Below are 12737 nucleotides of genomic sequence, written 5' to 3' on the forward strand. Positions count from 1 at the left end.
TTTCAGTCGTATTTGTCTGACCGGTATTTAGTTGTGAACATTAATGGAGTTTTTTCGACATCTTTTTCCGCTCACTCAGGCATTCCGCAAGGCAGTCATCTCGGGCCTTTGATATTCCTGATTTACTTAAACGACGTCAATTTTCGACTTCAAGGCCATCGGCTGTCATTCGCTGACGACCTTAAACTGTTTGCCAAGGTAAAAACTCCGTCAGATGCCGCAGCGCTCCAGAACCAGTTAAGGGTTTTTGCAGAATGGTGCGCGGACAACCGCATGCAATTGAACGCTGACAAATGCGAGATAATAACATTCTCCAGAGAGCGTAGTCCACTGAATTTCAACTACAATTTGTCAAATACACCTCTGCGACGCACAAACTGTGTGAAAGATTTGGGAGTATTGCTTGACTCAAAGCTAAGCTTCAAACAACATATGACAATCATCATTGACAAGGCTAGCAGAAACTTGGGATTTATTATGCGTATCGCCAAAAACTTCAACGACATCTATTGCCTGAAGGCACTGTATTGCGCTTTGGTGCGCTCCAACTTGGAATACTGCGCCTCAGTGTGGAATCCCTACTACCTGAATGGAGTAAACAGAATCGAGTCAGTGCAACGAAGATTTGTTCGCTTTGCGCTCAGAAGACTTCCGTGGAACGACCCTTTTCGACTACCTAGCTACGAACTGCGATGCAGACTCATCGACTTGGATACACTGCAAATCCGTCGGGACATATCCAGGGCAATATTCGTCGCGGACGTGCTTACCTCACGATTAGATTGTCCGGCAATTCTCGAGCAACTCAATATTTACGTTAGACCACGCATGTTGCGAAATAGCCTCTTCCTTCACGTTCAGAATAGGCGAACGAACTACAGTAGCTTCAGCACGATAACCGGTCTCCAGTGCCATTTTAATCGTTTCGCTACAAGCTTCGATTTCGACACCAGCCGCGAGATGCTGAAGACCCGCTTTCTGACTTTAGCACGTAATTTTTAGCATAGTACAATCATTTGGGCCACAAGGCCTGTTGATGTAATTTTTACAAATAAACAAATAAACCCCGAACGAAAATTTCTATACAAGTATTTTGCGATTCAAAAACGAAAGGCAATGTTATTTCGAAAAGTTGGAGCTAATTATTTATACGGAAAGCTAACATTACCAGTGGAAAAACAAAAACGTAACTAAACCAAAAGCAAATAACAACCAACAACTTTGACACGCATGAAGTACGTCAACTTGCAGAAATAGATTACATTTATTCACGAAATGTTTGAGATCTTTAATGGCTACAACAATACAAAAATGATCACTTCGCGGGTGATAGCGATAGTTGTTGTGTCGGTAATAGTTACTGTTATAACACGTACAATACTGATAGACACTGTGACTGCGTGGTAAAAAACCTAAACATCTACGATCACTCAGGGCTAATCAAGACTTTCTTTTGGTGTCCTCTGAAATTATCGAACCGGTGGTGAATCTACTTTTCTCATAGCGATTATCTGTTTTATTGTTCCATACGTGCCAACTGTTACGTAACAATTCGAATGTTATCGTCAGCAGAATGCGGCGGCAATCGTTGGCAACGTCTAGTCTCAAGGTAGTATGAAAACCGGTGCGAATGTCACTCGTTTGACACTGGGTTCGTCTTCCTTTGGTTCGTGGCGAGGGCCACCCTAATCACGTAAGAATTGTGTCGTCTAGTTCTTCTTCTTTGCCCACCGGCTGCAGTGCAACCTTGCGCAGGACTTTGCTTACTACTTCACTGAGCGATTCTCTGGCACCCGGTTCCAGTAGGGCTGAACACTTTTGATGCACTTCATCACCTTCGCGTAATCGCAGCACATAGACTAGGGCAATTTCTGAGTTCGACTTAACATAACCATTCTTTTCCTTGGTTCCGTTCACGAGCATCGGAATGACTAAACGCAAATATTCGGGAGCAGTGCTCTCGACTGGGACAGTTTTGGCTAAATGGATGCAGGTTTTCGCCAGTAGTTGTTTTACTTCATTGCTAACGTGGTTCATGGATTTGACGAATGGCCCAATAATTTGCTGGGGAAGCTTGACATTTGCCGAGCACATACCGTGTTGGAGAAGGTATCCCGCAGCTCGCACACCATTCAGAGCGATTGGTATTTTATCCGTTGTTATCGACGATGTAATGGTTTTGCAAATTTTAGCCTCATATTTCTCGGTATATACTGTAACAGGGTGCTCTTTGAGGGCGACGAAAAGTGCGGTAATTCGGCCGTGTCTTAAAGCCACATCTTCCCCATAGTCTTCATTGAGCAAATGTGAATTGAAAGCATCGTCTAGCTGATCGGGACTTAACCATCGGCAGAGAGCACCGAAGCATCCAGCTGCCGCTGATCGTGTTACGTCCTCCGGATGACCCAGCATTCCAGCGAGAGTTGCATAAATTTGCTTTTTCAGCGGTTCAGTCATTTTGTCACCAGCTGGAGTCAGAATGCCACGCAGCGCTTGCAGCATAGTCTCGCGTACACCAGAATCATCCGCATTCTTGACACCATTGTGCATCTCCACGAAGAGAGGATCCGGTCTGGTATGGATAACGATCAGCTCCGCCAGAGCGTGACCAGCCTTGATTCTTACGATCCTGTTAGGATCGTGCAGAGCTTTTAGGAATGTTGTCTGCAGCTGGGGCAAGAATTGTTTCAGCATAATACCAACCTTGTGTAGGAGAATAGCAAGAGTTTCAAGGACTGCTGCTTTTACACCGGCATTGAACCGATCACCAAGAATGCGAATCAGTGGACCAGTGATGTGAACAACGGAAGGTTGCAAGGATGTTGCCGATGTTAGCATGATGACTTCTCCTAAGCCTTGTGATGCATTTTCCTTTTCCTCAGGCAGACCATTGAGAATGGCTTCACGGAAAACGGGTAGCAGAGGGGTAATGCCTTTCGGTAGACAAAATCCGGGAAGTTCAGCACCTTTAAGATCGCTACTGGCAAATTTCACTGCTTGGCGAACATCCGTGACATGTGCAATCTGTTGAGCGGAGTCCAATGTTTTTGTAACGGCGTTAAGTGCATCCCACGCTCGCTGCAAAATATCACGGTCCGAGTCGGCTAACAAGCGCAAGAGACCACGTAGCAGTTGTGGAACGTATTGAGAATAATCTCCCGGAGAGTGAGTACAGAAGGCGCAGAGCAGAGTTGCGGCTGCTTTTCTCGTTTCCGGGTTGTCTGATTTGGTTGACTCCATGACGGTGTCCATGATGGTTCGGATGCCTACCTCATCACTCACCGATAGGATGACAGCCTGACAGTACTCCAGCTCTTGAGCTTCCTCCGGTGTTCCTTGAGCACCAGCCAAAGCTGATAGTAGAGCAGGTAATATTTTCGGGAGATATTTTGTCAGAGCTTCTCCAGCAACGGATGCCAATATAGATAGTGCTTTTGTGTTAACGGGGTTGGCCGTTAGTTGAGGAATGAGATATGGCAGGACGACACGAGATTTGATCGCCATAACTTGACGCAAACCATCCAAGGTCCACTCGGCAACATCCGGATCGGGATCAGAAAGACTTTCCAACATCGATGGCAGAATATCATCCAGAGCACGTGATCCAACAGTCGCGTGGAGGGAATCGAAAGTTTTGGCAGCAGCTTGGCGAACTTCTGGAAGTGGGTCAGCTAACGCCTTACGCACCGTTGGAACCAAACTGTTAACGAAAGTGAGCACCATATCTCTCGAAGTGGACGCCATGATTTCAGAAAGACCAATACAAACTCCCTGACGTTGATCGGCTTGATCCGAATTCAAACCACGTTCGAGAATGGGAATGATTTCCGGTAATACTCGCTCTCCCAGCTTACGGACAAGATCTCCCAATGTTCTAGCCGCAACCTGGCGTTTGTCGTAGCTGGTACTGGCTAGGCAGCCAAGCAGAAGACTGAACAGCGTAGGTAGAATTTCCCGAAGAGTTCGAGGGGTATTAGTAACAACAACTTTCCACACATGCAACGCCGCTTGTCGCACCATCAACGAAACATCGCTACGACCCATGTACAACCCAGCCAACACTCGGTTTCTTCGTTCGGCACCCAGACTTCTGATAATTGCTTTGTGACTCTGTTCTGTTCCAAAATTGTCGTCCTCAGAAGCTGTCTGCGTCGTCATCTTTCCAGAAACTCCGGAGATCTTGTAAAGTAGATCTCCCAACAGTTGAACCGAGCTATAGCGAATACGCCAGTTATCGTCGAACAAACCTTTTTCCAGTTCGGGTAGTAAAAGCGCAATAGCTGATTCCGCGTACAAGTTTACAATTCTTTGACCAGCCTTCAAAGCAGTATCTCTTACGTATTCGTTCTCATCTGCAAGAGCTTTCAGGATTGGGTTGATAATTTGCCCAATGTACGGTGTAAAATCGTTCGGGAAAGCACTTGGCATGTAGATGAACATCATGATGTAGCCATCCTTAACATGCGGTGCAATATCTGTGCGTTCGGCGGTGGCAATAATTTCAGGCATCAGTTTGTGCAGTTTCTCTACACCTAAGCCTCCGACAACTTCGGACAGACCCTGAGCGGCACCGGAACGATCTACGCTGCTGCTTTCTGAAGTCAATGTTTGCATCAACCAAGGAAGCAAATCTTCGAACGAAGACTCGCCCATGCCTTTGACCATAGCTCCCAGGGCACGAGAAGAAACAGCGCGGACCTCCGGCACGGGGTCCAGTAAGGAAGTTTTCAGTCCTGGGATGATGTTCGGTAGGTACGGCGTCAGATCCTTCTGATCGGTAAGTGAGTACATGTTTCCGATGATTTGAGCTGCCATCTTGCGGGTTTCCGTCGAGCGATCGTTGAAGGCTCGCTGAACAACAGGCATGATTAGAGCAAGCGATGGAGCATCGATAAAGTGTACGAATTTCGTTTCCAGAAGGCTTTGTAAGCATGCTGAAGTTTTGATTGATGGGTTTTCTAATGCTTTTAGAAGAATCGGTACGATTGCTTGAATTTCCGGATTTTTAATGACACTTCCTATGACCTTCAGAGCATCTGCGCCAGCTTCCTGTACTTTAATGTGCGAATCTCCCAACACTTCCATCAGTTTCGGTACGATGCTCGGTAAACAAGATGAGAGTTGTTTCGGTGCACAGAAAGCCATCGCTCCGAGCAGCTCAACCGACGCTGTCTTTGTTCGCCAGGAGTCTTCATCCAGTGCATTGAGCAGAGAAGGCAGCACTAGCTTCACACCATGAGCCGATAATTTTGCCATTACAGTTTTGGCACACTCATCGGCTGCTTCTCGGACATAAGAGGAGGAATCCCCAAAACACTGCAGCAGATGCGGCAAAACATGCACGATGTACGGCTCAAAGAGACGACCCAACGTTGAGCACAGCATTTCGAAAGCAAACAGTGCACCTTCTCGGCATTTGTAATTTTTCTTATCTTGAATGTGATTCGTTAGTTTTGTCATTATATCAAGTTGCTTGAGGGACAATATACCAAGACCCTTCACGATTCCAGCTATTCCATAAGCGGCACCTCTACGAACTCCGTACTTTTCCGACTTAACCAATTGCTGCATTAGCTTTCTGACCATGTTCGGTGCTTGTTCTTTTACGGACGGAATCAAATGAGGAATACAGTTGGCCACCGATTCTTGAACCTGCTGTGAAGGTGTCGCCAGAGCTGCCAGCAAACGGTTAACAATCGGCTGAATTCGACTGTCGTCACGTTCCAAGTGACGGGCTAACGAACCCATCAAAATAACAACAGCCTGGCGAATATTATCGTAATCACTATTGTTCGGTGCCTTATCCAAAAACTCCTCGAAAGTTGGTAACAGATAGGATACACTTTCTTTTCCATGATGCTCAACGATAGCCAGTGAAGCGGCTAGCATCTCCTTGTGGACAATTTCCTCGCGATCGCGCAACCCCGTCGAAACCATGAACTGTGTCAAACTGTTCACCAGTTCAGCCGTCAAGAAGGGTGCGGTTTGACTGAGTGCAATTGAAACACCCCTCCGCGGACCCCATGGATCTATCGCTGGTTCAATTTCACGATCAAACTGATCCAACTTTGCTGGAATCATCGTCAGTTTATCTTGATATATTTCTAGCAGCTGCTCTACAATACTGTCAATAATCGACGAATCTTCAGCTAAAATAGAAACCAACGCGTATGAAGCCGCCTTCTGAATGCATGGCTCCGGGTGAATTATATCCTTCATAAGTTCGTCAGCCATCACAATCGGAACCTCGAAGCTACCTTGAACCCAAACGTTCTCCGCCAGTTCCTTGGTATCCTGGCACACGTCATGCTTCGCAACCCACAACCGCCTAGTTAATCTCAACCCTAGCTCGTAATCGTCGGTAATTGAGGGTAAAGTTTTAATCATAATTGCCAACGCCCTCAACGCAACATCTCGAACCGCTTCCAGCTCATCTTGCAATGCCACCAGTAAGCACTCAATCTCCCTGTGATCGGCCTTAGCAGTGTACTCTTTTCCTGAGCTACTTTCAGCAACATCCAACAAAGCCGACACTGCCTGCGTCTGAACTCGTCCCCGCTGCTGTTGAATCAATTTTAAAAGCAGCTTCAACATTTCCAATCTTGGCATATACCTTGGATGATACAAATCTTCGAAATTCTGTCCGTCAATCGTGTCCCCCTTCAGCTGAGCATGATAGGCGATAATCTGTATACCATTAACCAGCAAACTTTCGTCCTTCGATGCATCCGGCATTGTCAAAGCCCGCTTCAAAAACTCAAACGTATAACTGAACGCCGGTGCATTCAGCAGATAACTCTTAGCGTCGTCTTCCTCAATATGAACATTGTACTTATCTATAGTTTCATCGTACAGCGATACCAGAATGTCACTAACCAGTTCCAATATATTCGCACTGCACCAGCTCTCCTCCAAATCGCAATGCGGTTGACTCAAACGAATTGTTGCGATAGCCAAGTCTCGGCCGACTTCCGCTAGCTCCCCGCCAAAGCAAGTATCCATCAGTCTTAGGTATAGTTTAACCATTTGCGGTGCTGCCAATGGAGACGCGAACACGCGTAAAATAGCCGGCAGTAGGGTCGGGAAAAAGAGCGACAGTTGCTTCGGAGTTCCTTTGGCGGCTCCCTCGATCTGCGAGATCAACGTTGCGATGATGTTACTTAACTCGCGTAATCGACTTTTGATAGCTTTCTCTTTCTCAGTTTGCCGCTCAATCGCTTCTTTTTGCTTAGGTGTCAACTGCGGGGGCTTGGACTTACCCTCCTTACGGCGTTTTTCCTCAATTTCGCGACGTAACTGCAATTCCTCCAATTGTTCTTTGTAACTGAAACAACCGACATTTTAAGTGGGATAAAAATTTTAACTGAGATCGATGCACTTACCTATAAGCTTTATTCTCACGTTTCAGATGAGCGGTATTCAATTGCTCGTCCGAGTTGGGTAGAACGCTCTTGTCGTACAGCTCCCCATCCGGTGTCAAATAAGTGAAGTATTCCTCATCGCTTACATTCGACATGCGAGAATTGTTCAAATGATCCGTAACGTTCTTCACCAGAACCGGAAGAATGGCCTCAGGGCTGATACGAGCTAACGTTGCCAACGTGTTCTCGTACATAGTAGTCGCTTTGTAGCTGTTGAAGAAGGAGTCCTTGATTGCAGCGGAGTTCATTGAAATGAAATATTTGCCGTCAAGCTCGTAACTCTTCAAAATCGCTTCCCACAGGTCGGACCTCACGGATACCGCGGCTGGATGGTGCGCACAGAGTAATGCATTCAATGCTACAGCTTGCGAATCTGCATTGGAGATAGATTCAATATTTGTTACAGTTTGCATGATGTCTACCAGTGCCTGAGCAGGAACAACCCCATCTTCCTGTTCGCCTTCATTAAGGATGCGCACATTTTCAACGAAACGGACTAGTTCTTGTAGGAGGCTCTTAGCTAGAGAAACCCCATTCGCGCTGTTAACGATAGTCTTCACACGTGGTAGACAGTATCGGCGAACCTTTTTGTGGGGTGAGTTTGTGCAATAGATCACCGTTTTAAACAAGGTGTCCGGTGAACCCTTCAAAGCGTCATAGTGATTCAGCAGTAGTTTCTCACAGTACAACATTACGTAGCAAAGTGTTTCGGGTGCTGTGTTGGCAAGAAATTTTTCACCCAGGAATGTTTTCTTATTCATGTCTAGAACGACATTCCAAAAGTCCTTGAGCGAATCGCTAACTTTAGCATTTGTTGCCAGTACTATGCAAGCTGCTCCAACACCTTCGGACACCATCGGTGTCTGTGTAGGATTCTGGGCCGCTTTCTCTACAATTTTGGAAAGCGCAGCCGTGAAGTCGCTTCCACTTGGTAATGACCCATTTTCCAAACAACCGAGGAACCACTGCAAATAACTGGTGCGCAATACTGGAGATTTAGCTTCCAACCCTTTTTTGAAGGTTTGCACAATTTTAGGCGGTATTTCCCCACGAATGTTCAGAGACCACAGGCCGAACATTTCCAGTGCATGACAGAGTGCCTTTTCCTGTAACTCGGTTTCCAGTGCCTTAGTGAAATAGTCGGTTACTGTCGGCATGAGCACTTGTATATCATTGCAGTTGATCTGATTGTAGCTTAAATTTCCAGCACCCTGCAAGCAATAAATTGAACAAAAAAATCCATAGTTTTTACAAACTAAAATGAGTTTCACTAACCTGCAGCAAATTGATCCTCAGTTCCATTATGGTGATTTTCCCACCCGAGCCATTTAATATAGCAAAAACCTCCTTCAACATCGCCTCAATCGCTTTCGGAGAGCCGCATTTCATGGCCACCTGTTTGAGCGATTCTACCGCTTCTTGTCGTACCGTTTCATCCTTAGAGGCTAAATTTTGCACCAACGATTTGCCCAAATCCAATGCGAAATCACTTATGTCGGCTTGAATCTCGCACACAATAGCCCCCACGGCTCGTAGTATTATTTCCGGTGACCGAAGCATGGAACGCTGCAGAGCCGGTAGAATAGAGCTCTTGAATTCTTCCTTACTGATGGCACTGAATATCGGAGCACAACCTGAGATATCACTGGCATGAGGTTTAACCTTGACCGTGATAAGTCCCTTCACGATATAATCCAGCAATTTAGATTTATTTTGTTCAAGCAGAGCAACCGAATCGAATTCCTCCTTGCAGTAACGGAGAATAACAGACAGCATAAGTACCACCGAACTGCATGGCTCCAACGCCAACAGCTTTTCAAAATATACCTTCTCAATGTCTTCCTTTTTAGTGAAGAACTCTTTTAGGAAGCTGTATGCTTTATCCGAAATTTTCTGAATGCCTGACGTCAAAGACAATTGATACAGTGCAGCCTGATTTTCAATGAGTTTCGAAAACTCTTTCTTGCCTACATCTGAATCATGATTTCCATGCAGCGCAACCAAATTAGCCCAACTCAACGCTAATACTGCTGCCTGTGCGCCTTTTAAAGGAGGAGCTGCAGCGAGATCCTTTGAAACTAGTGCTTTCAGTACATTGTTCATATGCTCGTATGCCAAATCCGGATGCTGTTTCAGCAGAGCTACGATTAAATCACGCACTAAGGTCTGCGAAGCTGGGTCTTTATACTTGGTTAGAGTTGTTCCAATCACCTTACAAATTCCGCGGACGATAGTGGCGTTGATACCTACAAAATACATTCGAAATCATACGCACAAAGCAAGAAAGAATGTAAAGTGAGGTTACAAATGCGTCTGCATTTGATTAGCTAGAAAATGATTATAACTTGATGTTCCATAGCAAAATTGTAACGGAATCTTTATGCACTGAACTTCTCACCTGGATTGGGTAGCACTGAAGTAACATTGCGAAATAGTTCCGGCCGCTCTTCGACGTTAACGTTCAATACTCGATTCGGCAGGTCCTTCAAGGCTTTAGCGAGCTGATGGCAAAATAAATCATAAATTAGTCGAATAAAAACGTCCAAACAGGATATTAATCATTCAACGTTATGCGCTAGCGGTTTTCTTTCATTATTTTGTGCAATTTACCTCAGAATCTGCCATTTTTCGCTTCTAAAATCGGGTTTTCGTGCTTGTCTGTTGCGGAACTTGCACAAGGAAACGCGAGAGGATGCAAAAAGTTGACAACTGGACACGGCTTTTTTTCACGTTTTTTTTTTGGTTTACATTCAATTCTCATTTGCTCCCACCACCATTGAGGGGCGCACGGATGTATTATTTCAGCTCTTGGAGTGAAACCTTAGTTGACCTGTTGCGTTGCATGCAACAAGAATCGAGCCCCGAAGAAAATTCTATAGACCATTTTACGAGACGTTTCCGAACTCAATTCATGAATTTAATTTTGAGAGAAAGCTCGGAACCGCTGACATAACGCACGTAAAAGCAGCATCAATATCAGCAGAATCCGTGACACCTGTCAGTTCGTAAAATGGTCTATAAGAAACTGTCAAAAAGTCCTTTACAAATTCAATGCAACATTTTTTTGAATGGAAACGAGACAAATGCAGGGCTGCGCAGGTACACCGCCTTCATAAACTACTCAAACCAGGGGTCTGAGCAATATGGCGTCATTTGTTCAGTAAACAACTTGAAAACCATGATTTTTCTCGACCACAGTGCAGTTCTAACATTAAGATATATTACCGTGTAAATGGTGTTACCAAAATTATCACAATAATGTCAGTGGTACCGCTACAAAATTTGGTAACGCGACTTTTATATCGGATTTGACGTTTATAGCATAGCCCTGACTCAAACAGTGATTTTATTCAGAGAATGGTACCATTCGAGTAGTTCATTTTGTACTAATTTTTTGTAAGATTTCTTCCTTAGTGTTACGCATGTCTTATGTACGTGCTTCCACTTTGCTATCAGAGTGCCTCGTTGAGATTTGGTAATATTATTTGAATCAAATGTTTACAAAATTCTGATATATTTTGCTTTCAAATGTTATTTCCAATAAAATATTTTCTCGTTTTGCGCTAGAATTAAAAGTAAAATGTTATTTTAACCCTCTAGTGCCCAAGTTAATTTCTAGATGGGTTTCGGTAAAACCATTATGAACCATTATAAACACTTTTTAAGTATTTATTGAAGCTTTTTAGAGCTTCGACTGAAGCCCGCCAAATGGCAGTATTGGGCACTAGAGGGTTAATCTGCATGCGCTTTGATTGTTGAAACTTGTTTGCGCTGCCTTGTGTTAGTTCCATTCCTCTTTTGCACTACATTTCAAACATAAATACAACTAATGCAACGAACAACCTTATGTAGTTCTACGTCAACGTTGAGGTCGTGGTTTTGCACACAATCTTTGTGATTTTTATTTTCCATTTTAGTCCCTTCTGTCGAATAAATCATCAGAGGAAGAATAGGCAAACCCGTTCAGTAGTTACTACTGATATTTGCAGCTCTCAATTCGGCTGGTTTTTTCGAAACCTCCAATTGACGATTAAATTCCTTCAAGTCAGTTTCAATCGTCGTCGTCTGTAATATTTTATTATAGAACTGATTAGAACTTTAATAAAGTCTTTAAGTACTTATATTCAAAGGAAGTTGGATATAAACAATTTGATTAGGCCCTGAACATCCCCTTGCCGATAGAGTTGGACTAATTAAAAAGCAAGCAGCTAACAATGAAAAAAAAACGCCTGATTTAAAAGCCGGCGATTTCAAACGATAAACAGCTTTTCATTGAATTTTCCTATAAAATTGCTCCGATCTTCCTACAAAATCGCTCTGAAAAAGTAAAACAGGTATTCCACAAGGAAATGAAGGGTAAACTGGTCTTACCAAAAGTGGATTAAGTTTCTCGGTATCATCGTTACGTGTTGGGTATTAGCACAATTTTCTCTAGATGTAAACGTGGTTATCCGTGCTCTTGGCAAGTTGAATTTAAAAGTTGTAGGGTAGGGAACATATTTTAAGCAGATTTAGAGGCTACCTGTGTATTGAGACAAAATGCTTGAAATCTTTAAGGTGAAATACAAACATAAGTATATCAATTTGTTCTCTATCTTTTTCTCTGTTAGCACAAGTTTTCAGATTCTAAAACCGATTTAGCAAGCTTTAACAATAATCAATTAAAGTTCCCTATCGAGGGACACTATTCCAATCACCCCGAATCTTTTAGCAGTTTGCATCTGTTCTGCAGGGTATTTTCTTCAGCATCCAAATAGCACCTGAATAGCCGCAACTTTTTTCGTTTGATGTTTTTTCAAAGATTTTTCTGTGTTGAACGGAATTTTATGCATTCATAAGACAGTTGGTTAATCAGAGTTTTTGTTCTCATCATTAATATTGATCAAAATTCAGGATTTTGAGGCCCGTTTATTTCGACTGATTAAAATAGGCGCCACTACTTAAGCCGTTCCTTACCCTAGATATATTATTCGTTCTATTTATGTTGAGAAATATTATTACAAGATCCATAATATCAATTATTTCCAAAATATTCGCACCCAACGTGCGTAATTCTCATTTCTAGAAAAGATGTACGGATTCTAAATTGGATACAATTCTCATAGAAAGCATAACCAAAATAAGAATCTATTTGACTTTCAGAAAATGTGATTTGATTTTCATAGATCCGGGAACAACCTGGCAAACTTCGCATAGAAATCGACCAACCGCAGCTCTTGTCTACGGCTAGCGGCAGCGCTTCGAAAAAAAAAATACGCTCCTGTAAAACACTCGATGAGCCAGCTGACGAGCTTGAAATACAGGGTTTTAAGCTAT

General features: G+C 43.7%; 1 protein-coding gene across 1 annotated transcript; it reads right to left on the bottom strand.

Annotated features, from left to right (window-relative positions):
- Window positions 1-1490: 1490 nt before the first annotated feature.
- Window positions 1491-10150, bottom strand: LOC129729869 (eIF-2-alpha kinase activator GCN1). The gene is made up of 5 exons (XM_055688733.1): window positions 10032-10150; window positions 9820-9922; window positions 8697-9667; window positions 7383-8632; window positions 1491-7324 (listed from the first exon to the last, which is right to left on the bottom strand). Exons 1-5 carry the CDS (start codon window positions 10044-10046, stop codon window positions 1690-1692), a joined length of 7974 nt encoding a protein of 2657 aa, XP_055544708.1. The 5' UTR covers window positions 10047-10150; the 3' UTR covers window positions 1491-1689.
- Between the last annotated feature and the right edge of the window lie 2587 nt (window positions 10151-12737).

Source organism: Wyeomyia smithii, chromosome 3 (assembly GCF_029784165.1).
Source record: "Wyeomyia smithii strain HCP4-BCI-WySm-NY-G18 chromosome 3, ASM2978416v1, whole genome shotgun sequence".
In the NCBI taxonomy this organism is placed as follows: Eukaryota; Metazoa; Arthropoda; class Insecta; order Diptera; family Culicidae; genus Wyeomyia; species Wyeomyia smithii.

Excerpts from the sequence above, each read along its gene's own strand:
- LOC129729869 (XM_055688733.1), bottom strand. Across the intron at positions 8,633-8,696 it reads TGAGGATCAATTTGCTGCAG|GGTGCTGGAAATTTAAGCTA; the intron begins GTTAGTGAAACT and ends TATTGCTTGCAG. Across the intron at positions 7,325-7,382 it reads CGTGAGAATAAAGCTTATAG|TTACAAAGAACAATTGGAGG; the intron begins GTAAGTGCATCG and ends CGGTTGTTTCAG.